Consider the following 26534-nt stretch of genomic DNA (forward strand, 5'->3'; position numbering starts at 1 on the left):
AGGATGGTTTTTGATTGAGACCACACGACATATTCCATCCCTGATAAGTACATTTGGGTAATGTGACTATGGTCATGATGGGGTATTGATTGTCTCTGCTAGGGATTCATATTTTCCTGAAAATCTAACAAGTTTCAATTCCCGGGAATAATTCATATTTATCTCCAGAGTCCTGGGAAATACCGCAAAAAATGTAAGTGCCCATTTATTAAAGCATTTAAATCCAAGATATGGTCACTATGCTAGGGTTCTCCCAAAATGAGAGGGGCGCTGGGCCACATTGCTGTCTTGGCTGCTCCACTATGTAAAGATTTAACAGCAGATGAAACTGATATTTAGTAATGATAGAGTAACTTTGATCGCCAATGACATTGTTGTGAATTTCGAAACAGGCCGTTCACAAATTCTGAGCGTTATGTTCCTCAATTAATTCAGTGCATTTTACCAGTAGGCCTAGGGTATCTCGACACAGAGCGCGCTCAGGAAGCAGCCCGAGTAGGCTATAGAGTTGTTGAATCATACAAACTTTGTAACGGCAGTCAAACAAAAGTAAAATGACCAAAGTTACTAAACTTGCTAGATAACCTCAAACAATGACATATCTCATCAGCTCATTAAAAAAAAATCCATATCTAGTCACATCCCATTTGTTGATCACACATTCTCTACGGAAGCTCTCATATGGGCAGCAATACAAGACAGCACAGAGAGGCGGGGGGAAATGTTTTAGCTCTATTTTGAAATGTATAGGCGAAACGTGCTTTGATAATGCAACCTATGGATTACAGAATAAAGTTAGGAATTTTCATGCAAGACGGGAGTCAGGATTTTGGGTTTCAGTGGGATTGGGATGATAGGAAAATAGCAGAGTTGTGGACTCACGTTTTGTCATATTTTGTCAGTCATTTTGTGGCACAGAGTCTACCTGGATTACTCTACATGCAGCCAGAGACAGTAGTCACAGTTTTGCCCTTACAAAAAAACCTGCAACAGATTGGCTATTGAAACGCACACTCGGCCGTCTGATTGGACTGTCAATCAACACAGGTTAGGTGAGCTAGCGAACAGATTGCTGATTTGCAGTATAGCTATAGGATCGGGTGCAGCGCAAACATCAAATTGTAGTGAGAGAGGATTGCCATAATAAATAAATATGGAGCATTTTTTAATAAAAAAAAAATGGTGATCAAGAATATTATTAACTGTTTACTTTGCAAGCTCACCAGCAATGTGGCAACAATTACTAGCAAAGGTATGTACAAATTGCTTGAAATTGATCATTAACTTATGAAGCTTGCAGGTAGAAGTTCTGTTTACTCAATGTATGGCTTCCTTCGTTCATATTTCCCAGGTTATGTCGGGAGTTCGACGTGTCTGTGTCGCTGACATTTTTGTTCGCGCGTAATAGGAGCGCGCGCGCCTCGGTGCGCATCGAAATAGGCTACGTGGCCTGCGCTCCATGCTTTGGAGTCTGAACTTTGAATAGTAGAAAAGGATTGTTCCACGTATGCATGGTGTTGAAATATCAATAATCATTAAGTCTGATTAAGACAAATGTAACAATGGATGTGGAAATTGCCTTTTACAATGTAGAACCAGTGGTTGTAATTGCCAAATGGGTAATTGTATGGTCCTGGGAGCCAAGTGCTTATATTATGTACCTGTTTGAGCTCCTGCTGGACAGATTTGATTTGGGTTCTCAAGGGGAGGCTATGCTGTCTTGTCCTCTACCAGTGTCCGTTCATTTAGGACTGGTTAAGCCTGATACGGAGGCTATTTTTTTTGGGCTATTATATTTGGTAAATCTACTTGTATGTTTTGTATGATATGGTGCTTTCACCATTGGATCACCAAGACCTGCAAATAAATCTACACTGAGCACGTCAAGCTGCCTTGCCTTCTGCTGATTTCATGCCCTTACCACTGCTACAAGGTCCCTATTTTATAATTACATAGAATAATCTAAATGTGTTGTAGATAGAAGAATGAAAATGTCTGTCTGGTAGCCTTAATAAATAGACCAAGATATGGAGTTGAACAAGTAGTTGCATGTATAGATTTTTTTGACTTGCCTTGAGACTTGACTTGAAAAGAACTTGGTACTCGACTCAACTTGGTCTCAGAATGCACCACTTGGACTTAACTCTATATATAGGCTACTACTACGTGAGTCAATAGATATATAATACACTTGATTCGGGCTACATTATTGCATGCTAAATTGTTTTTCTGATCAGTGATAGATGAGCGAATGAATAAATGAGCTTGCCACCTCCACTTCCAGCCAGAGATCCGTTAACCAAATATACAGGCAGAGATTCAGTGGGGGAAAAAATCACATTTACTAATTATCAGACAAGTCACGGGTTTTTGGTCGGGGGTAGGACGGGAGTGAAAAGCAAAAATCCACTCGTACGACATGCTTAGCAAAATGTTCCTGATCATCTAATAGACGAGCAAACTAGAATAAAGATTATCATTAGCCCTCACGTCAACTTTCCCCAGCCGAAATTGTTACCAAATATCCAAACAGAGATACAGTGGAAACAAACAAAAATCTGATAATGATTGAATTACCTAGATGAGTCTCCCACGCTCGTCTCAAAGCCGCGCGATGGCGCTATCCCAATCAAAACGGCGCTGGGAAATATAATCTAGGTGACCACATACATTTAACTTAGTATAACGGTTGGATATGACTTTGGGAGTTTCAGTACAAACAAGAATTTGATACATGCCTTCAATTGCATTATCCTACTTTATTCCAATATTTTCATCATTCAGTTGATCATAACTAAGGTGGGTTATGAGTTATGGCTGTTTCCTTGTCTCCTCACTCCGCTGCCGCCCGCCTCTGCCCCTTTGTTCTCAACACCAGTTTAAATCAATATAGCCTTTTTTCGGGCTCATTTCATTTCTGTGATCTCGTACCAGGCCTGGGCTCGGGCTTCAGGTCACCGGGCTTGAGTCGGACCGGGATGTAATTTTCAGATCTGATTAGAACTCTTAACTGCATTCGGGTCTAGTGTGCAGTCCGTCTAGTGTGCAGTCCGGCAGTGTCAATCATTCATGTGCTTTGATTTTATGGTGACTTTGTGTAAATACACTATTCTAAAGGTTTCTATGCAACAACCTGTTTGGATGTGCTGTTAATGTGCTTTTTTATTTTTTGGGACAATCTGCTGCTGCGCATCTTGTGTATTTTGTGTAATTGCATGAGTGCAACATTGGGGGGAAATGTTGTAGGCTAATTTCCCGGGTCTTGTCATAAAAAATTTCAGGAAATGTAAAGAGTGGTCCCGGGAGTGTCCCTAGTCTCTGCTCAATAGTGAAGGGAATTGTGTCATTTTCACTGATATTGGGTCCTCCAAAAAATTATCACTTACCGAGGTGTGACCACAATGTCCCCTTTTCCCTCTCCCACCTGGACAAGAGGAACACCTACTGTACGTGATAATGCTGTTCATTGACTATAGCTCAGTGTTCAACACCATAGTACCCTCATCACTAAGCTCAGGACCCTAGGACTGAACACCTCCCTCTGCAACTGGATCCTGCACTTCTTGACGGACCACCTCCAGATGGTGAGGGTAGGCAACAACACATCCGCCATACTGACCCTCAACACGGAGGCCCCTCAGGGGTGAGTGCTTAGTCCCCTCCTGTACTCCCTATTCACCCACAACTGCGTGGCCAAGCACGACTCCACCACCATCATTAATTTTGCTGACGACACAACGGTGGTTGGCCTGACCACCGATGACGATGAGAAAGCCTATTAGGGAGGAGGTCAGTGACCTGGCTGTGTGGTGCCAGGACAACAACCTCTCCCTCAACAAGACAAAGGATTGATTGTGATTGCTGATTGTGGATTCCAGGAAACGGAGGGCCGAGCACACCCCGATCCACATTGAGCGGGTCTAGAGCTTCAAGTTCCTCGGTGTACGCATCACTTAGGAATTAACATTGTCTGCACACACCAACCCAGTCGCGAAGAAGGCACGACAACGCCTGTTCCCCCTTAGGAGGCTGAAAAGATTCAGCATGGACTCTCAGATCCTAAAAGAGTTATAAAGCTGCACCACTGAGAACATCTTGACTGGCTGCATCACTGCTTGGTATGGCAACTGCTTAGCATCCGACCGCAAGGTGCTACAGAGGGTAGTGCATACGACCTGGTACATCACTGGGGCCAAGCTCCCTGCCATCCAGGACCTCTATACCAGGTGGTGTCAGAGGAAGGCCCTAAAAATGGTCAAAAACGCCAGACACCCAAGTCATACTGTCCTCTCTGCTACCGCACAGCAAGCGGTACCAATCCACCAAGTCTGGAACCAACAGGACCCTGAACAGCTTCTACCCCCAAGCCATAAGACTGCTAGTTAGTTAAATAGTTAACCAATAGCGACCCGGAATATCTGCATTGACCCTTTTTGCACTAACTCATTTGACTCATCACATACGCTGCTGCTACTGTTTATTATCTATCCTGTTGCCTAGTCACTTTATCCCTACCTATGTGTACATATCTACCTCAATTACCTCGTACCCCTGCACATCGACTCGGTAGTGGTACCCCGTGTATATAGCAAAGTTATTGTTACTTATTGTGTATTTATTCCCTGTGTTATTATTTTCTCTGCATTGTTGTGAAGGGCCCGTAGGTAAGCACTTCACTGTTAGTCTACACCTTTTGTTTTACGAAGCAGGTGACACACACACACACAGTCACACACGCTCCAAATGGTCAAGGTATTGGCCCTACACATCTGTATCTATTCGACCCATAGCTGCATTGTATGAGCTCATTGTGGACTCAAGGCCACAATCCTCCTTCTATTCCCCTCACTCACACAACAAGCTATCCATCACAAGGCGTAATTAGTGAGTGGGTGAGGTAATGATTATATATTTCTCTCTCTACCCTTTAGACCCTCCAAACATCCAAACTCCCCAAACTCCTCGTTCCTCCCACCCCTGGACTACAGGAGAGTGCCGGTGCTGTCGTTTAAGCACTCTGTTTATTTTTCTAAAAGTAGATGTTCGGAGAGAGAGAGCGTGTGAACAGAAACAGATGCTCGAGGTTCACTGGGGTGTCTCATTTTGTGGGCAGCTAGCAACGTCCCCTTTTCCTTTTTTTCCCCAGTCTCGGCCGCATAGCCTAGCACAATGGTTAACAGCTGTGGGAGACTGCATGAAGGAGCTAAAGCAATTCCATACCGCATTCAATATTGACTTTCCCCCTTAAAAAAATGACTACATAAGTGTATGCTTTGCTTTCTCCCTCTATGCAGCGATTATTGGCAAAACATAGACAGTTCAGACGGTATGCGTGGCAGAGAAAGCTAAAGGCTAAGTAAGAATGGTTGGTTGGTGTGTGTTATCTGAATTAAGTGCTAGCTAGCATGGACACACTGACCTGTAGGGCTAGCGAGCGTAGCGTCTGGGCTTATCATCTGCAGAGCACCCGCAGTCAGTGCTGCACCTCCTGTTCCTTCTGCCACGGCCACCTGGCCCTCTCTCCCTTGGCCAGATGCACTCTCTAAATGTATCAGTCCAAGGATATCAAATAAAGCTGTGCTCTGCGTGTGTGTGTGTGTGTGTGTGTGTGTGTGTGTGTGTGTGTGTGTGTGTGTGTGTGTGTGTGTGTGTGTGTGTGTGTGTCTGCGCTTGGCTCAGTTGCCTCGTTTTAACCTGCAGTATCAGCTGAACCTTGGGAGGCAATTAGGATGTGTGTGTGTGTGTGTGTGTGTGTGTGTGTGTGTGTGTGTGTGTGTGTGTGTGTGTGTGTGTGTGTGTGTGTGTGTGTGTGTGTGTGTGTGTGTGTGTGTGTGTGTGTGTGCAAGGACGGGTTATATCACGTCTTAATGAACTGTTAGTGTTTGTCTTGGACTGCTGTTTGTTTGTTTGTTTGAGCACTTGTGTGCTATTTAGAGTACTCCTGTCTGGAGCCTTGAAATGCCTTGATTATATGTACGTGGTTTGCCAGTTGTCAATTATAGAGCCTAATCATTGACTCACCACAGAATTAGAAGGAACCCAGTCTTGACAATCTAAAATCTGCATTATAATTATATTTTTTTAGAGGTTTCATTCCCCCCCCAAAATGTTGGCGAAAAGCAAAACCATCCACTTTCTACGATTTGTATCAGTCTTTCTCGCTTTCTCTCTTGTACTGCCGATAAATCAGTTGCTGGCTTAAATTTAACTCAGTGAAGCTTGAGGACAAGAGGTTGCATTCATCTCCCCTCAAGTGTGCACACACTGGATTCAATGGCCTACCAGACTGCATTAAGGTGGTGAAACAAAAAGAGAGCCAAAGAAAGAAAAAGGGCTACAGAGGGGGTATAAAACATTGTGAGAGCCCCACTCTTGAAGGGGGGGGGGGGTATAGAGGAAAGTAATGCCCCCCAACCCCAACCCCCCCCCCTTACTTGTCACAGCCTTTGTTTAGCCTGAAGGTGCCAGTACAATTAGTTATGTTAATCACGAGGTCCGTCGGTAAATACATTAAATAGGGGGGACGTGGCCTTGTCGGTGACATCAGCCCAGCAGACTGTCCCTGGAAAAAGAGGAGAGAGTCTGTGGGAAAAGGGAGGAGGAGTCAGAGAGACAGACAGACAGAGGGAGGGCGAGAGAGCGAGGTTCACACAGCAGAGCGAGAGGTAGAGAGAGAACACACAGTGTGTGTGTGACAGAGAGAGAGAGAGCAGTGACAAAGAGAGAGCAAGAGAACAGGCACAGAGCGAGAGAGAACGAACAGAGCTGGACTGCCTGGATATCCTCTTCCATCTGGGAGCCATCTGTGTTTCTTTGGCTCTGGACTCGGCCACACTGGGGCTCACATATGTGGGAACGCAAACACATGCCTGACATATGAAGGCGTGGAGAGGGAGAGAAGATAAAGATAAGAAAGCAAAGGCACCCCAGCTGAAGTAGGACCGACAAGAGCCGACTCTACTAGGGTGGAGGTAAAAACATATTCCTTCACTTTTCCTCGTGTGCGCCAAGTGCATATTCTATTTTTGTTGTATTTAATCTGTCTCTGTGTATGCGCTTCAGTGAGTTCGGTGTGTGATTGAGCGAAGGAGAGTGTGTGTGTGTGTGCTTTGTCTAGCCCAATTAGCCTCTGTACAGATGGTGCATCATCCCCCCCTTTTCTTATCTTCTCCTCATCTCTTTATCATTGTCTGCCAAGGGAAGAGAGGGATGCACATGGCTAAGAGTTAGCTTAGCACCAACAAAACCGCAGCCTTTTGAGACCAATTCTGTCAGCTCAGTATTTATTGCAAATGACTGTTTGCTATGGCATTGGGTCTGGTTTTGAATTGGAACCGACACTGTAAATGCAGGACTACTTACTACTCGGAGGTTGCTTAGTCGTTTAGATCTTTTTCAGTTGTTTTGAGTGACAAGTGATCATTTGCTTGTGGGCTGTACTGCCAGGCTATTCCATGCTTTCAAGGTAAACAAAATGAACGCTTATGTTGAGGTGAGGCTATGACGAGTCAGTGACGATTTAAGGAAGGATATTGCGATCTTTCATGCTTTCCTTATGCCTAAAAGTTTACCTGGCAACACGTTGTTAAGAGTAATATCCAGAGCAGGGCACTCCATCCCTGTTCCTAGAGAGCTACCGTCCTGTAGGTTTTCAATCCAACACCAGTTGTAACTAACCTGATTCAGCTTATCAACCAGCTAATTATTAGAATCAGAGAGCTACCTACAGGATGGTAGCTCTCCAGGAACAGGGTTGGAGAGCCATGATCCAGAGAATACTCTTGTTGCTAAAACTGTGTGCAAGCCTCACACTTTTCCATAGCTAATAATTAATTGAAATTGTTAGCAACTCAAGTACATACCTAGTACATGTATTATAGTGTAGGGCAAGCTATATATTTTTCAAGAAGAGCTCTGCTGCATCAAAGGGTGATGCCTGGGCATGTTTTGAGGTAAAACAATGAAGGGGAAGGCTAGTCTTATTGGTACAGTGAATGGACTCGTCTCTGTGTATTTATGTTTGCTGGGGTGGAGTGGATGGAGAGAGAGGAATGGAGGGAGAGAGAGAGAGAGACAGACAGAGAGGGGACCTGGCAAGTCTCAGCCAAGTAGAGCAGGACTCCATGCCTGTAGGGAGATAGGACTGGGCAGGCTCAAACCATGAAGTCTCGAGTCTGGGGGCCGGCTGGACATTGTCACACCCCTGACAGCAGGAGCCGTGTGTGTGTGAGAGAGAAAGATATGGGCCCCCATTTTCTTCCGTCTCCACACGTGCATTTTCAACAGTTTCAAAGTCGAATCATTTGTCATTTGGTTTATATAGAAATATTAGGATATTGTGATACAGTTTTGTATCACAAAACTGTGTGATACACAGTTGTGATACACTTTTACAATACAGTTTTGAAAAATCCATTCAAACACTCATCCACCTACGTTCTCTTACCTATGAAGTATGAATGCATACCTAGTCTATACCAATTATTAGTGATTAATTGCTGAGATGAATGAGAAAGATCAGACTGTCATGAAGTCATCGACACCATTAACCTTTGTCCACTCAGCATTAAAATCCTTAGAATGCTACATTTATTTTCCCCTCCCTCTTTCCATCGCTCTCTTTGGTACACACACACACACACACACACACACACACACACACACACACACACACACACACACACACACACACACACACACACACACACAGAAGTTCCAAGCAGCTGCTTCAAACATTGCGGAGCAGGAAGCTCTTGAATAGTTCCAGTGATTAGGCCTGTGATATCTAGCCTGGGGGAGGAAGAGGGGTGAGGTGGGGATGACGATGACCTGTCATCTTGTGCTCAGAAGAGGCCCCAATCACAACAATTTGCTCTCTCTAAATGTCCATTTTAGAGCAAACTGTCTATATGTATATGAGGAGTTAGTGTGTGTGTGTATGAGAGAGAGTGCTTGTGTGGTGTGGGGGGGAAGATATTGCCTGTGTTTAAGTGTATGAGCGTGTAAGTTCATGAGTGTGTGTGAATGCCCCCCCCCCCAACCAGTTCTCCATTGAGGTCCTATGAGGGCCCCCTTCTTTTGAGAAGTGTCAGAGTCATAGGTCTGGCTTGGAGCCTATGGCTCTGGTGGGGACTGCTCAGGGTAATGCCTTGTGCCCCAGCCCAGTGACCCAGAACCGCAGGCCTTTGTTCACTGTACTGGTTTGAAGAGATATGTTTCCCGTCTTGGGGGGGGGGGGGGGGGGAGTGACGGCGCTAAACGGCATGTTGAGCCCCTGAGAAATGGCCCTTAGTGTCAGTGGTGGTTGGTGAACCCTATCGTCTGTGGTCCTTTGAGTGTTGTGTGTGTGTGTAAGAAAAAGTAGTGTGTGTGTAAGAGAAAGTACGTATGTGTGATTTGTATATATTAGGTTCTGTGTGTGTAGGGAGTACAAATCAAATTGTATTTGTCACGTGTCGAATACAACAGGTGTAGTAGACCTTACAGTGAAATGCCTACTTACAAGCCCTCAACCAGCAATGCTTTAAGAAGTTAAGAAGAAAAAACGTGTTAAGTAAAAAAATAGATAAGTAAAATGTGAAAGAAGTTACAAATAATTAAACAGCAGCAGTAAAATAACAATAGCAACAGTGAGGCTATATACAGGGGGTACCAGTACAGAGTCAATGTGCGGGGGCACCGGTTAGTCGAGGTAATATGTACATGTAGGTAGAGTTAAAGTGACCATAAATAGATAATAAACAGAGAGTAGTAGTAGCAGCAGCATAAAAGAGGGGTCTGGGTAGCCCTTTGATTGGCTGTTCAGAAGTCTTATGGCTTGGGGGTAGAAGCTGTTAAGAAGTCTTTTGGACCTAGACGTGGCGCTCCGGTACCACTTGCCGTGCGGTAGCAGAGAGAACAGTCTATGACTAAGGTGGCCGGAGTCTTTGACATTTTTAGGGCCTTCCTCTGACACCGCCTGATATAGAGGTCCTGGATGGCGGGAAGCTTGGCCCCAGTGATGTACTGACCGTACGCACTACCCTCTGTAGTGCCTTGCGGTCGGAGGCTGAGCAGTTGCCACAACAGGGAGTGATGCAACCCGTCAGGATGCTCTCGATGGTGCAGCTGTAGAACCTTTTTAGGATCTGAGGACCCATGCCAATTCTTTTCAGTCTCCTGAGGTGGAATAGGCTTTGTCGTGCCCTCTTCACAACTGTCTTAGTGTGTTTGGACCTTGATAGTTTGTTGGTGATGTGGACACCAAGGAACTTGAAGTTCTCAACCTGCTCCTCTCTGTGTTTGTGTGTAAGGGAAAGTACGTGTGTGTGTGATTTGTATATATTAGGTTCTGTGTGGGTAGGGAGTTGCTTTCAAGGGAGACACTGTTTTGTCGCGGTGTGTGTAAGTGAGAGGTTGATTCGTAGATAGAAGCTGTGTTAAAGGGAGATTTAGGTTGTTTTATCTACTTACCAAGTCAGGCGCAATGTTGTATCTGTCTAGGCCCCTGCTTTTGAGAGGAGCCGGCTACTGTAACGGGATACTTTATGGGACGGCAGGTAGCCTAGTGGTTAGAGCGTTGGACTAGTAACCGAAAGGTTGCAAGATCAAATCCCGAGCTGACAAGGTAAAAATCTGTCGTTCCGCCCCTGAACATGGCAGTTAACCCACTGTTCCTAGGCCGTCTTAGCTGACATGCCGATTTTAAATAAAGGTAAAATACTTCCAGCTATTGTGCTAGGCTAACGATATGCTAACTTCAATAAACTGCACAAAGAGACAAAAATGGTCTTCGTGAGTTTGTCTGAGTAGATAAACAACCTACATCACACAGTATCCCTTTAAAGGAGATTGTTTGGTGTGTTCTTTTCCCTTTCCCCATGCATGACCTCAATCAGAACCATGCTCAGGGCCCACAGACTGCCAGAGGTACACCTCTCTCTCTCTCTCTATATCTGTTTTTCTCTCTCCCTCTCTCTGATCTATCTATCATCCGTGACCTCTACAGAGTGTGTGTGTGTGTGTGTTGGCTCAGGCCCACCTCACAGGCTGTACGACAGCCACCATCCAACACAAACACTTCTGTCTCTCCTCCCCCTTTTTCTCCCTTACCCTCTCTACACTATCCACTCTCCTCTCGCTCCCCTTTTGTTGAACCCCCCCCCGCTCTCTTTTTCATATGTTTCGTACTGTAGCCCCGTTTTCTGTCTTTCTTACTATTGCACTCTCCATACTCTATCCTCTCCTTTCTCACGGTTCTCTCTCTCTTCTTTCTTTCCCTTCCTATTGATCCCTCTCCTTTCTCTCTTCCTCCTTTACCTTCCTCACTCTCCTTCCCTCCCTCCCTCCTACTCCCCCCCCCCCCTTCCTCTCAAGTCAGCACATGCCTCCCTTCCAAAGGAGGCTGGTGGGAGGAACTATAAGAGGGCGGGTTCATTGTAATGGCTGGAATGGGATTAATGGAACGGAGTCAAACATGTGGTTGCCATTTGTTTGATGTGCTTGATTTTTGTTCCATTTATTCCATTCCAGCCGTCCCAATGAGCATGTCCTCCCATAGCTCCTGCCGCTAGCCTCCTCTGTTCCACTCCCAGGTTTCTGTTTCACATTACCAAGTATGTATTTAATTATGGCGCGCAAACAAACTCTCTGCGGTCTTCTCTGTCCTATTGTCTATTTTCCTCTCCTAAGCCGTGAGGTATGGACCTGCGACTGACTGTACAGAGAAGCGAGACGCACCCCCGCTTTGGGCCCCCGAATGTAGGTAGTATAGAGCATAGAAAAACAGTATTGCACTCCCCACACACCCAAGTAGGAACACACAATCTTGCGCACAGACACGCTCTTAGAAACGCACAATCATGTGCACACACACTGTGTGGAACACCCACACACAATCAGGGCCGGGACGATACCAGTATCGCGATACTCGTTAGTAGCATGGCAAGGAAACAAAATAAGAAGCGGATATAACTACTTTAGGAAAACATCATTATGTTGTCATCCAGAGTCACATTTGATTTATTTATCAAGCTATAGCACACAATATTTTACATACAGCAGGTTTTGAAAGGACCAAAGAGCCTGATCTGCTTCGTGTTTTCATTTTTGCTATAAAAATAATATTGCGATACTGGTATCTTCACAGCCGTAACACAACTGCACTGAAACACACAAATGCATATACACCCATCCCCAGCACCCCCCCCCACACAAATTTTCTCCATTGTTCTAAGCACAGCTGGTCCCTTTGTTGTCCTTATCTCTCTCTCTGGCAAAGGCAGTGGAGCTCCAACATTAGGACTGACTAAAGCCTGTCGCATGCTATCCAGTCGAAACTTGGCGCGCCTGTTCGCACATACTGTATATTATGATGACATTTTGTGATGTTTTAGTTTGTTTTGGAGTTCGGCAGAGATTTTTTCCGGCTGTTTGTTTACACTACATTTGTCCTTGAGGCAAGTAGAAGTTAGTTTGCACCAAACATCTTAGCCTGATGAAAAATGAAGCGACAAAGGCCTCCCCGGCAAAAACGACAAAATGATTTACAGATTTCTTGATTTATCTTAAATTAATTCAGACTATTTTGAGGAACTGCGCTAGAATGGCGCCGAAGGAGATGGCTGCTGTTTTACGATCCCGTAACCAATTGTGCAATTTTGTATGTTTTTTCGCGTTATTTGTAAGTTATTTTGCACATAATGTTTCTGCCACTGTGTCTTATGACCGGAAATAGCTTCTAGATGTCAGGACAGTGATTACTCACCCCGTACTGGAGGAATACTTTTTCTTCAACGAGTCAGACGGGAAGGATTTACTTCAGACGCCTGACAAGGCCGTCATCACCGTCATCTGCAGGAGAAAGAGACGGAGGTATCGTGGATGAAGATCCGGGTGCTTTGTTAGGATCCGTTGCCAAGAGGGTAATCTACCTTTACCATAGTGTCCTATTAGCCAACATACAATCAATTGATAATAAAATAGATGAACTACGATCACATATATCCTACCAACGGGATATTAAAAACGAATATCTTATATTTCACCGAGTCGTGGCTGAACGAACGACATGAATAACATACAGCTGGCGGGATAGAACAGCGGCCTCTGGTAAGACAAGGGGTGGCGGTCTATGTATATTTCTCAACAACAGCTGGTGCACGAAATATAAGGAAGTCTCAAGGTTTTGCTTGCCTGAGGTAGAGTATCTCATGATATGCTGTAGACCACACTATTTACCAAGAGTTTATCTGTATTTTTCGTAGCTGTCTACATACCACCACAAACCGATGCTGGCACTAGGGCCGCACTCAATGAGCTATATACGGCCATAAGTAAACAGGAAAATGCTCATCCAGAGGCGGCGCTCCTAGTGGCCGGGGACTTGAATGCAGGAAAACTCAAATCCGTTTGATCTATTTTCTACCAGCATGTTAAATGTGCAACCAGAGGGGAAAAAAACTCTAGATCACCTTTTCTCCACACACAGAGACGCGTACAAAGCTCTCCCTCGCCCTCCATTTGGTAAATCTGACCATAATTCTAACCTCCTGATTCCTGCTTACAAACAAACTAAAGCAGGAAGCACCAGTGATTCGGTCAATAAGAAAATGGTCAGAGGAAGCAGATGCTAAGCTACAGGACTGTTTTGCTAGCACAGACTGGAATATGTTCTGGGCTTCCGAGTGGCGCAGCAGTCTAAGGCACTGCATCTCAGTGCAATAGGGGTCACTGCAGTCCCTGGTTCGGATCCAGGCTGCATCACATCCGGCTGTGATTGGGAGTCCCATAGGGCGGTGTACAATTTGCCCAGCGTTGTCCGGGTTTGGCCGGGGTAGGCTGTCATTGTAAATAAGAATTTGTTCTTAACTGACTTGCCTAGTTAAATAAATAAAAAATTCTGACATTGAGGAGGACACCACATTGGTCACTGGCTTCATAAGTGCATCGATGACATCGCCATCCATGACATGACATCGTCCCTATGCCCTCCGGCGAACCAAAAACAGGCAAAGCGTCAATGCAGGACAAAAATTTAATCGTACTACACCGGCTCCGACGCTTATCGGATGTGGCAGGGCTCTCGCTTGAGAGCATCAGCTGTTCCCGGACGACTGTGATCACTCTCTCCGTAGCCGATGTGAGTAAGACCTCTAAACAGGTCAACTTTCACAAGGCAGACGTGTACTCTGAGCATGCGCTGACCAACTGGCAAGTGTCTTCACTGACATTTTCAAACTGTCCCTGACTGAGTCTGTAATGGCAACATGTTTCAAACAGACCACCACGGTCCCCGTGCCCAAGAACACTAAGGTAACCTGCCTAAATGACTACCGACACATAGCATTCACATCTGTAGCCATGAAGTGCTTTGAAAGGCTGGTCATGGCTCACATCAATACCATTATCCCAGACACCCTAGACCCACTCCAATTTGCATACCGCCCCAACAGATCCACAGCTGATGCAATCTCTGTTGCACTCAACACTGCCCTTTCCCTCCTGGACAAAATGAATACCTATGTGAGAATGCTATTCATGCCATAGTGCCCTCAAAGCTCATCACTAAGATAGGGACCCTGGGACTAAACACCTCCCTCTGCAACTGGATCCTGGACTTCCTGATGGGCCGCCCCCAAGTGGTAAGGATAGGTAACAACACATCCGCCATGCTGATCCTCAACACAGGGGGCCATCAGGGGTGGGTGCTCAGTCCCCTCTTGTACTCCCTGTTCACTCATGACTGCATGGCCAGGCATGACTCCAACACCTTCATCAAGTTTGCCGATGACACCAACAGCGATGAGACAGCCTATATGGAGGAGTTCAGAGACCTGGCCGTTTGGTTCCAGGATAACAACCTCTCCCTCAACGTGATTAAGACAAAGGAGATGATTGTAGGTGACAGGAAAAGGAGGACCTAGCACGCCCCCATTCTCATCAACGGAGCTGCAATGGAGCAGGTTGAGAGCTTCAAGTTCCTTGGTGTCCACATCACCAACAAACTATCATGGTCCAAACACACTAAGACAGTCGTGAAGAGGGCACGACAAAGCCTATTTCCCCCTCAGGAGATTGAAAAGATTTGGCATGGGTACAGTTGCACCATCGAGAGCATCCTGACTGGTTGCATCACTGCCTGGTATGGCAACTGCTCGGCCTTCGACAGCAAGGCACTACAGAGGGTAGTGCGTATGGTCAGTACCTCACTGGGGCCAAGCTTCCCGCCATCCAGGACCTCTATAACAGGTGGTCTCAGAGGAAGGCCTTAAAAATTGTCAAAGACTCCAGCCACCCTAGTCATAGACTGTTCTCTCTGCTATCGCACGGCAAGTGGTACCGGAGCACCAAGTCTTGGTCCAAAAGGCTTCTTAACAGCTTCTACCCCCAAGCCATAAGAATCCTGAACAGCTAATCAAAGGGCTACCCAGACCCCTCTTTTACTGCTGCTACTCTCTGTTTATCATCCATGCGTGGTCACTTTAACTCTACCTACATGTACATATTACCTCGACTAACCGGTGCCCCCGCACATTGACTCTATACTGGTACCCCCTTTATATAGCCTCGCTATTGTTATTTTACTGCCGCTGTTGAATTATTTTACTTATATTTTTTACTTAATGTTTTTCTTCTGAAAGCATTGTTGGTTAAGGGCTTGTAAGTAAGCATTTCACTGTAAGGGCTACACCTGTTGAATTCGGCGCGTGCAACAAATCACATTTTATTTGAACTGTACTGTGGCTATTTTGTTGCTTGTTTGTTGGGACAAACAAGTCATTTTTTTTCTCATTTTGCATGCGAAGGTCTTATCGGGAGTATGCGAGCACAGACGTTCGGTTACGCCTAGCCGAGTTCTGCTAGACGCAAACAGAACGTAGTATGAGGACGCCTTAACCCATAGCTCAACCCCAGTGGATTAGTACATACATGGGCCTACTCTGGCACACACCTGGGAAATGGGCACATATGGCTGGCTGATGATTAATGGGGCATTGCATGAATGTGGAAATAGTTATGTCTCCATGTGTGTATTTTTATTCACTCCACCCTCATTCCTTAGGTCACGGGTTTCATGTTGAAGTTGCAGAGAGAATATTAGGCTATTAGTGGACTCTTGAAAGCTAATTCATGAATCAAGTAAATTGGCAAATAAATTGGGTAAGGATAAGCCTACATTGCATGTGAAGAGGCCTGTAGGCTCCACGTCAATGCAAGACAGTAGGTTATAAGTCCAACATTACACTGCAATGCTTTACACACATACTCCAGGGCCATTCTCCTGGCTTGCTCCCAACCATTTAACAACTTAGAACATTTTGAGTTCAGCGGGTATACTCCGAACATTTCCCATATCTGACTATTTATCACTTTTATTACTCATCTTCTGTTGTTTTTCCCTCTGTCTACGTGCAAGTATTCCACCGTCATAATCTGCGTCGTGAAAACCCAAGGCTTATTAATGCGTTAAACACGGCCTGTGGCGTATTGAACATCTGGCTTTGATTGACCTCCTGTTTGCCTTGGTGGAGCTGTGCATATTAATCCTCCCTCCTTGCACCTGGTCTCAAACACGCTTGTCTTACTAGCCTCTCTCGTTCCTGTTGAAAGCCTGCATCCAATTGTATGAACAACACTGCCTTAGTTTGTTCAATCAGGCTGTAATACACAATGAATTGGTATGTACACATCCTGAAACTAATGCCTGCAAAATCATGGAAATGGTCCCTATACAAGCCAGATTTAAACGTACTCTTATTTTAGACATAACTACAGGAATGTATTAATGAAAATGGTATGTTCAAGTTTTCAATCTTCAAAAACATCTAAAGATATACATATATATATATTTTAAGGTATGGATTGTTCTCCATATTCCCCTGACTCAGAATATTTTCATTGTCATGGCATGCTTGGTTCAATAGCTATTGATGAGAGAACCAAATAGGCCTATCCAATATAAAACTAACGTTTACCTTGGTGCCAAAGCAAACCATATAAGCTACCTACCGACTCTAAGTGGGGTTAACATTACTATCCTGTGGATATTTTTGACTCAAATTATGAGCAGCTGAAGGACAAACCGCACAGACAACCGAGGAAAGCTAGAAGCATGGTCAATATGGAGTCTTCATTGGCCGTACAGCATTTACTGCAATGCGGCCTCTTCAGAAGTCAGGGCATTCATACTTATTGTACTTCAGGGAGCAGAGTAGAGCCACAGATAGAACAATGAGAAAGATATTTCACTAGATGTATAAATGTGAAGCATCCGGTTGGCGTTTCCTCTTACTACCAAATATGTTAGTGAGAGGAAGCCCACTGGCGGGCAGTGGGAGAAGATGGAACAAGATGGATTTTGGCCTACATTCTGCAAATGTTATCATCGATTCAACATTTGTTCCCAAAACTAGAATCTGTTATGAACAGAGTGCACCAAGTTTTGTAGACTTTACCCCCTTTTTTTAAATTTTTTATCACGCTGTTTGGAAGGAGTGCAAAAGGCAATTTGAGTTATTGCACACAAGCACCTCACAGAGCAGGTTTATACAGAACGTACCGCCCCTTCCGTCTTCCGTTAACCAATCATGTCAATGTGGAACTATACCGAGCCTATGCAATGTAAAAAACAAATGCTGTATGGTACTTGATTTGGCCTCTGCAGACCTCTGGAAGCTTCACAACTGTGAAGCTTCATACCCTCTATACATTGCCGCTTTAAGTTTAAATGTAGCCGATTAAACTCCGCTCCGCCATTTACGATGGAGTTGAGCGGCGACGATGTGTGTGCAGACTTGAGGAATTACACACAACGTTGTTCTGTGTCATTGCAGGCTATTCATTGGGTTCTGAAATAAGTTGTTTTTGATAATTTTATTTTATGTAACGTTGGGGCTCCAGTCCGCTGGGCACACTAGTGGACACTCAACTCAGACGCCAAGTTTAGTCGCCTACTTTACATGTAATTTTATTAAACATTCTGGCTTGTAAGGATACTTTCCGGGATTTTGCAGTCATTAGTTTCAGGCTGTATATACCAACTAATTTGGTTTTACAGGCTGCTTAATCAGACTAACGCTGCCTGTGCCTGCTATAGTAGACTAGTGTCACACACTTTTGCCTCGGAGCTGCCTCTCTGACTGTCCATGTCCGACATGATAAAAAACGAGTGCTGTCCAGGCCAGCAGGTTAAGTGGAATGTCAGGCGGTTCGTAATGAATAGGAGCCGGTTTGTCTGACCCTTCCAAAGACGGAAGAACTCAAAAGCACCCACCACTCTCTGATTTACGACCGTGCGCCGTGTCAAGGGAGTTTTATCGGTGTGTTTTTTTGCGAGCCGGATCGTCAATCAAAAGTGGCGGCAGAAAGTTGAGGTAAAATCCGAATGGACGACAACACTACTCGCGCCGCTTCCCCGTTTTTTTTATGTGTCGTGTAATTGTCGGCGGTCGTTTTTCATGGGCGCAGCTGGAGTTGAAAGAGACATCAGGGTGGTGGGGACTCGGATGATTGTTTGCAAGCAAATCAATTTGGCACGGAGAGGTGAGAAGGGCTGTAACCCTATAAGCAGATCATCTACAGGGCAATGAGAAGGAGTGCTGCTGGTATGGGGATGGATGAAGGATGGGAATAGGGGTTATGTCACTTCATCCGGTGTGTGTGATCTTTGGCTTTTGGACAAGCATTTTGTTTTGCACAGGTGTGTTCACCGAATTTTGTATGAGTTTCCCACTCACGTGGTGACTGACCCCACACCTGGTACTAGCCTCTACAGAAAGACAGACAGATTGCACCCAGCGGCACTCAGTGACACAGGTGTGTGTTGTGCCACTCTGAAATGGATGATACTCCCAGTCAAAAAGTGACAATCGAGCCATTGGTTGCAGACTGTGTGTGTGTGTGGCTCTGTTTCAGAGTCCAACATACTAGTATATCAGAAGACTTCCCTATTACTTGTTTTGTTAAATGAAGATGCAGTCCACAGAGATTTTAAAATGACCTTATTCAATCAAATCCGTTAACCAGGTTTCTAGAGGTTGGCCGAAGCCATTTGGATTCATACATTCATCAAATGCAACAATACTCTGTGTGGAACGGAAACACACCCAAAATGCACAATATGAAGGCAAACCCCCATTGTCTCTGTGAAATAGAAGAATGGCACAGCCATTCTTAACAATTGGGATTGAGTAGTGTCCAGGGGGGGTGTAGAGGCACCGTATTTCCTATATAGTGCCCTACTTTGACCAGAGCCTTATGGGATGCACCCTGTCACACACATGGAGGGCCATTTAAACCCAGAGTTCTGATCTCATCTCCACGTGGAAGCCGTTCCCTTCCCACTGGCCCTACAGTATTTATGAGTCCTCTCTCCCAATCGCCCCGTTCTTTCCCTGCTTTTTGAATTCAATGTCACTTTTTTTTGTCACGGGTCCACTTTTTATTTTATTTTATAGCTGGCGTTTTCCCACCGTACAGTCCTATGCTTTTGCTCTCTCGTTTTTCATTCTCCTCTCTCTCTGCTGTGTCTCTGTCGTTCAGTGCCAGTAAGTGCTATTCCATCCCCGCATTCATTTTTTACAGGCACCAGACAGGACAGCCGTTTTGTGTTTTTGTAATTACTGCTGAGAGACGAGGTTATAGACTGGATTTTTTTTTGGGGGGGGGGTTGGGGCCAAAGTGTGCTCCCACCCTGATCGGTCAGGAGAAGCCTCCCCCTCCTCTTTTCTCCCATCCCTCCGTCTCTGAGAAACACGATGGGCCCACGTCGACGACACATCTGTTACTTACTCACACGCACTCGGGACACACACACGCGGACACACACACAAACACACACAAAGGTACCCTGTTGACGTGGGGCCTGGGTCCATCTATGTAGTTTGCTGCGGGCTGGAGATGTAAGGCGAGCCAAGACAAACACACAGCCGGGCCGTTTCGAGGCCTTTTCCCCTCTGTGGCGCCTCTAACGCGTAGACCAATTTCTTTTCCCCGACGTTGCTTGTCCAACAGACTTGGGGTACGTCCCAAATGGCTGCCCATTCCCTTAATAGTGCACTCGTTTTGATCAGAGGCCATAGGGCTCCACTATATAGGGAATAGGCAGCCGTTTGGGATACAGTTTGGCTGTCTGAAATGTTAGGCAGGACTTAATTTGAGTCTTTCTTGGATCAAGGCCCCACAGAATATTCTAGATTTTATTTACCTGTCCATAGGTAGTAAATTAATAATTTTAACAACCCCAGTTGATTGGACACTAGGTAGGTTACTATAAAATGTTTCATTGGCAGGTTGGAGTTGTCGCCGTCGAGGCAAAGACTATAAATAAAGTTATTTTTTCTTCTTCAAATGAGCTGAATGGAGCTATCAGCGTATGCCTCCCGCATATCAGAAAGCTGACACCACACACTCACACACACAGACATATCCCCGATTTAGGAGCAAGCCCTAAGCTTTTATTTACCCAGTTGTCATGGGGGAAGTTGTTCAAACCTGTTGCTTAGCTGTGGAGGACACGAGGATGGCTCGGCCCGACCGCAGGTGTTTGTGTGAAATGTCTGTGTTATTTTGCGTGTGTGCTTTTGTGTGTTTGTGCTGTGTGTTTTTGCGCATGTGTTTGTGTGTGTATGGGCGACAGACCGAGCTAGAGAAAGGCAGAGAGGGTAACAGATGTGAGCTGTATTGTCAGTGCGTGTGGACGGGCAGAGACCAGGTGCAGGCTTTGTTTCCAGCCTTAAGTCCACTCTCACCCCGCTGCATTCAGTGCCTCGTGTCTTTACCCCTCCTCCCTCTATCCCTCTCTCCCTCCTCCTTCCCTTGGAACACAGTATTGTGTCTCTCCCCTTGGCTGGGGGAGCTGAGGCCCTTCTGTCTCCTCTTTCTCCATCACAGGTGACTGTTGGGGGTCCCAGCTGGCCAGCCTCTTGCCCGATTAGATCCATATGGCGGGGGGGGGGGACCGGGGTTGGAGGGATTGAGGCAGCAATGGTAGCGGTGGTGGTGCTAAGGGGCCGACAGCTTAACCCTTTGGTGTCCTTGGCTTTGCGGGCAGCCTTCTCTTCTTGTCCTCTTTTTGACCAACTCTTTCTCTCGCTATCTCTTTTTTTCATTCTCTCTCTCTATGTATATATCTATCTCCTGAGAGTTTTGTCGGTTGGAGTGCGAGGGCGGTAGTTAGGTGGGTGCAATGGTCCTTTTTTGGGGGGTTTTGTCATTTCTTTTATATGGATTTCTAAGCATTCAGAGCGTAGAACTACCGAGGCCTTTTGATGGAAATGTATCTTTCTATAAACACAAGTAGAATTAGTCATTTAGAAGCGCTCTACGTGACTTGCTTGTGAAGCGAAAGGCGAGTCATTTTGACTATTTACTCAAATGCAGAAGCTCTTTTCCGTTTGTTGTTTGAGACATTGGTGTCGTCGTTGTGGGACTGTCACATTGTCTGTCAGGTGTCCTTGATTTACAACATAACGTTTGGCTATGTGTGGGTCGGAATGGCCACACGCCAGGAAATATCCCAGAGTTGTGACTTGATGTGTTGTGCACTGAATGTTTCAGCATGGGTACTGACCAAGACAAGACGGAGAGCAGACATTACACCGGATTTAAAGTCTCTGCACTGGCTGTTTGTGAGTTTATTTTTTGTTTTATTTTTTTAGAATTCATTTTAAGATTCTTCTATTGCTTTTTAAATCAAGCTATGATTGTGCACCCCAATACATGTCAGACATGGCTATGAGTTGTCGATCCATAAATATACATTTTGACCAATGGGTCAAATATGTTAATGATGTATATAATCCTATAAAAGAAAACAATGGTCCAAACCTCTTGTCTCTATCATCATCTGTTCAAAAGTTATTGGAGTTTTTACCCTTGTAGGATGGTCAGAATTAGGATAACTAAATCAATGGAGGCCAGAGAGAAATTCTGTGCAAGAATTAAGGCTCACTTTCCCCAACTCATCTTTCTTCTCGAATCTGCAGGACACAAAACAATATAGAGGTAAGCTGGATCTCAATTTTAGTATACTAATTATTAATTCCTCTTTCTAATATTTCTCACAAAAATAAGCATATTTCTATGAAATATCAATGGAGTTCTGGACCAAGCATTTTAATTTCATTGCCTTTTATGTTTAATTCGGCTCATGTCATGCTAATTTAGCTTTTTGCGACCCACGGAAAAGTTCCTCAAAAGTTGTGACAAGAAACATGTCAACAGAGCTCGGTGCTTATTATCAGATGTATTAGGTTACGAATCTAGTTTTTTGGGATATAATGATATGTTAAAGACCCCACTGAACGATTCAGAACATAAATAATTATATTTGTCTTGGTAAAATGTACAATGAACAAAAATATAAACGCAACATGTAAAGTGTTTGGTTTCATGAGCTGAAATGAAAGATCCCAGAAATGTTCCATACGCACAAAAAAGCTTATGTCTCTCAAATGTTATGCACAAATGTGTTTACATCTCTGTTAGTGAGCATTTCTCCTTTGCCAAGATAATTTATCCACCTGACAGGTGTGGCATATCAAGAAGCTGATTAAACAGCATGATCATTATACAGGTGCACCTTGTGCAGGGGAAAATAAAAGGCCACTCTAAAATGTGCAGTTTTGTCACACAACTCAATGCCACATGTCTCCAATTCTGAGGGAGCGTGCAATTGGCATGCGGACTGCAGAATTGTCCACCAGAGTTACATTTTCATTTCTCTACCATAAGCCACCTCCAATGTCGTTTTAGAGAATTTGGCAGTGCGTCCAACCGGCCTCACAACCTCTGACCACGTGTATGGCATTGTGTGGGCTAGCAGTTTGCTGATGTCAACGTTGGGAACCGAGTGCCCCATGGTGGCTGTGGGGTTATGGTATGGGCAGGAATAAGCTATGGAAAACAAACACAATTGCATTATATCGATGGAAATTTGAATGCACAGAGATACCTTGTCAAGATCCTGAGGCCCATTGTCGTGCCAATCATCCGCCGCCATCACCTCATGTTTCAGCATGATAACGCACGGACCCATGTCGCAAGGATCTGTAAACAATTCCTGGAAGATGAAAATGTCCCAGTTCTTCCATGGCCTGTATACTCACCAGACATGTCACCCATTGAGCATGTTTGGGATGCTCTGGATCGACGTGCACGACAGCGTGTTCCAGTTCCCGCCAATATCCAGCAACTTTGCACAGCCATTGAAGACGAGTGGGACAACATTCCACAGGCCACAATCAACAGCCTGTTCAACTCTATGCGAAGGAGATGTGTCGCGCTGCATGAGGCAAATGGTGGTCACACCAGATAGTGACTGGTTTTTCTGATCCACGCCCTACCTTTCTTTTTTTTTTAGGTATCTGTGACCAACAGATGCATATCTGTATTCCCATAAATCAGGGCCTAATGAATTTTTCAATTAACCGATTTCCTTATATGACATGTAACTCAGTAAAATCATTCATTGTTGCATGTTAATTTTTTTGATTTTTGTTTAGTATATTTTATAACAAAGATGTAACATTTCATCACCAAAGCATGTTTTCAATCCGCTCGGGGCACCCTATAACGGGTATTCAACTCTTACCCTACGAGGTCAGGAGTCTGCTGGTTTTCTGTTCTACTTGATAATTAATTGTACACACCTGGTGTCTCAGGTCTAAATCAGTCCCTGATTAGAGGGGAACAATGAAGCCAGTTTTTTTTTCAAGGTCATTTTTTCAAGGTCCAGAGTGGAGTTTGGAGACTCTATAGTATGCTTTATTTCCTTCCTTGTATCCTTGTTTCCTTGCCTTCATCCCAGTATGAGACTCAGAGCTTTCGTATCTGATGACATATAATTGACATTTCTCTACCACACTCCTATCTCAGTCACTCTTATCAATTAAACATTAAACTTCAACTTTCTTCTTTCATCTGCATTTGTCATCTGATTACCCACTCAAATATAACGCAATTACCCTCAAGACACACGTGTCACATTTGATCTAGTTATTAAATGCAGTGACTCTTTTACGGGCCATGAGGGAATAGACCACAGCAAGGAGGATGTCGGCCATTCCAGTTCACTGCTTCATCTGTTTCTCAAAACCTATCTACCCCCCCTGAGTGACAGTCTCTCCACAGCTGTTAGATTGCTTATTAGAGTGGGAGATTGGAGACACCTGGTGCACAGGAGATATCTATCTATATAGAATAAGAAAATAACATGAACGATTTAAGAGGTAGGCTGTGTCCAAATACGCGTACTTCCGTCCTACGTAGTAGGCCGTTGAAGGTTGTAATTCTTTTTCAGTTTTAGTCGGCCTAAATAATATTTTGATAAATTAGTATTTTAAATGCCCAGATGTCATACTCATTTCGGCTTTTCATCTAGTAGAATTTGCTGCACACTCTCGAGGAAGATAATTGTCTTTTCACACCCACGTGTGTTCGACAGCTGATAATCAGAATAGAGGAACAATTCTCGACAAAAATCAACGATTTTGGCTCTGAACAAGTGCGATTCCGAATTCGATGACGCCTTCACAGTATGGATGAGTAGTAATGTTGATATTTGTTTCATATGGTATACGTTTGTACTAAACAGGATGTAGTACGATTTAGTAGTAATACATAGTATGCAGATTAAAGGACCAATGCAGCCGTAATAATTTCATGGTAACAATTAAGTACCTTACTGTGACTTTTTTTCAATTACACTAGTCAAAAATGGCTTCTTAGCAAAGAGCAATTTCTCAAGCAATAATGTTGCTGGGAGTGTTCTGAGTAGGGAGGGGAACATTTAAAAGCCATCTATTCCAGTGTATTCTAATCTATTGTATTATCCTTTGCACGAAAAATAATTTTTAAATAAACCAGGTCTTTGAAACAACTTCAGGGAATGTTCACATTCCCATAAAAATAGAAGCTATGGAATGGGCCTCAAGTCAAGCCATTCTAGATTGTATTTCTATGTACACTACAGCATTACTTTTCATTTTCTTTGTTGTTGTTCTCTCTATGGTCATCCTTTTTTTTTTTTTTATCCATATCAGGGATATGGTGACAGGTGGCACTCAGGCCAGCTAGACAAACTTCTGGCACAAGGCAAATATTGACTGGTAAACACAGGTGTCTTTCCGAGCTACCGCTGGACCATATTCTTTATACCCTAATAGTGTGTGTGTGTGTGTGTTTGGGCTGACGTGCCAGCTGCTTGACGTGTCCTTCAGACTGACAGTAGTAGGGGTCTCAGGTGCCAGGCAAAAAAAAAATGAAGTCGTCCGGCTGTGGCCCACTAATGTAAACATTGCGTTTAAATGATCTGTAACGGTGCCATGCATTGTCTTCTCGATGACCTTTGTCATAGCCAAGGTTTCCCAGTTTTTGATTTGACTAGTGCGTGATGCTAGAGCTGTGTGGGGTACTGTAGTAAATCATGCTACAAAATTGGCTTCATAAGAAAGCGTTCTTGTAATACACCGTCTGCTCAAGTACTGGCCATGTCCGAATACCCATATTTAAGTCCTTACTATTAAGCATTTTAAGTTTTAGTAAGTAGTAGGTAAGACCGAGACCGAGGCCGTGTCTGAAATCTGTCTCCCTTTTTATGTCCTGGTAGAAATGTTATTTAAAAATCCTGGGAAATGACCTCTTGAGAAGAGCGTGAACCCAGACAGCGTTGTCTTCTTCTGACCTGAGGCGGATGTACTCAAGCGAAGCACAAATCAAATTGTACTTGTCACATGCTTTGTAAACAACAGGTGTAGACAAACAGTGAAATGCTTACTTACGAATCCTTATCCAACAATGCAGAGTTAAGATAAAGATGTTTTTTATTTATAAACGTATAGAGAGAAATAGTGATACGAGGAATAAATACACAGTGATTAACAATAAAGAGTAAACGTAACATGGCTATATACACGGCGTACCAGTACATAGAGGTCGGGGATCAACTGAAATAAAAATGAATATTTTGAAAGCAATGGAGGGTTGGGTTGCATATCAGTCCTGAATAGAATGCATAATGCATACTAATTGTGTTGGCACAGATATTATTATTATTAAGTTATACGTCCCGTGGATTGTGCTATTGAGACGTCATCCTCATTTCCTGACCATAAGGATTCTGTGGAGCGTTGGAACCTGGGAGTGAGTGTGCGCCATGCGGCTCCCTGTGACGTGCTGGCACGGAGTGTGTGTGTGTGTGTGACGGAAGCCCAAATGGCTCTGTATAGCCCTCCTTCCTGCCCCCTGCTCTAGTGAACAGGTGGAACGATAGCAGGCAGGCCACGGGATGTGGAGGGAGAGGGATGGAGAGAGAGAGGAGGACAAGAAGAGGGAGAAAGGGAGGGTAGAGTCAAAGTGGGGCTCGGGGGCAGAAGGAGCTGTCAAATCGTGGGGTGCAGCGGTTGCAAGCCTGACAGTTCAAGTCAACCCTCGCTGTTGTGTGGGAATGTGTGTGTACACGCTTGTGTGCTGGCTTTGACAATTCAAAAAGAGAAGTAACTACTACAAAGCAAGCATATACCTTTTTTGTTTCTTTTCCCTTTTCTGAGGGTTAC

General features: G+C 44.5%; 1 protein-coding gene across 4 annotated transcripts in view; it reads left to right on the top strand.

Moving 5' to 3' along the window:
• Positions 1-26534, top strand: part of LOC139565345 (protein CBFA2T2-like) — a 50590-nt gene that overhangs the window by 10035 nt on the left and 14021 nt on the right. Inside the window, exon 1 of one of the 4 annotated variants that reach the window (XM_071385609.1) lies at positions 6640-6971. The exons of 1 other annotated variant lie outside the window; for it this stretch is intronic. Coding sequence is in view for 1 of the 3 variants with exons in the window: in XM_071385588.1 (XP_071241689.1) it covers positions 21539-21608 (70 nt within the window). In the remaining 2 variants the exon portion in view is untranslated. Of the gene's footprint in view, positions 1-6639; positions 6972-21433; positions 21609-24204; positions 24516-26534 lie in introns of those variants that run through there. 2 more of the 4 variants (XM_071385588.1, XM_071385619.1) reach the window with 2 other exon arrangements.

Source organism: Salvelinus alpinus, chromosome 2 (assembly GCF_045679555.1).
Source record: "Salvelinus alpinus chromosome 2, SLU_Salpinus.1, whole genome shotgun sequence".
Taxonomy (NCBI): Eukaryota; Metazoa; Chordata; class Actinopteri; order Salmoniformes; family Salmonidae; genus Salvelinus; species Salvelinus alpinus.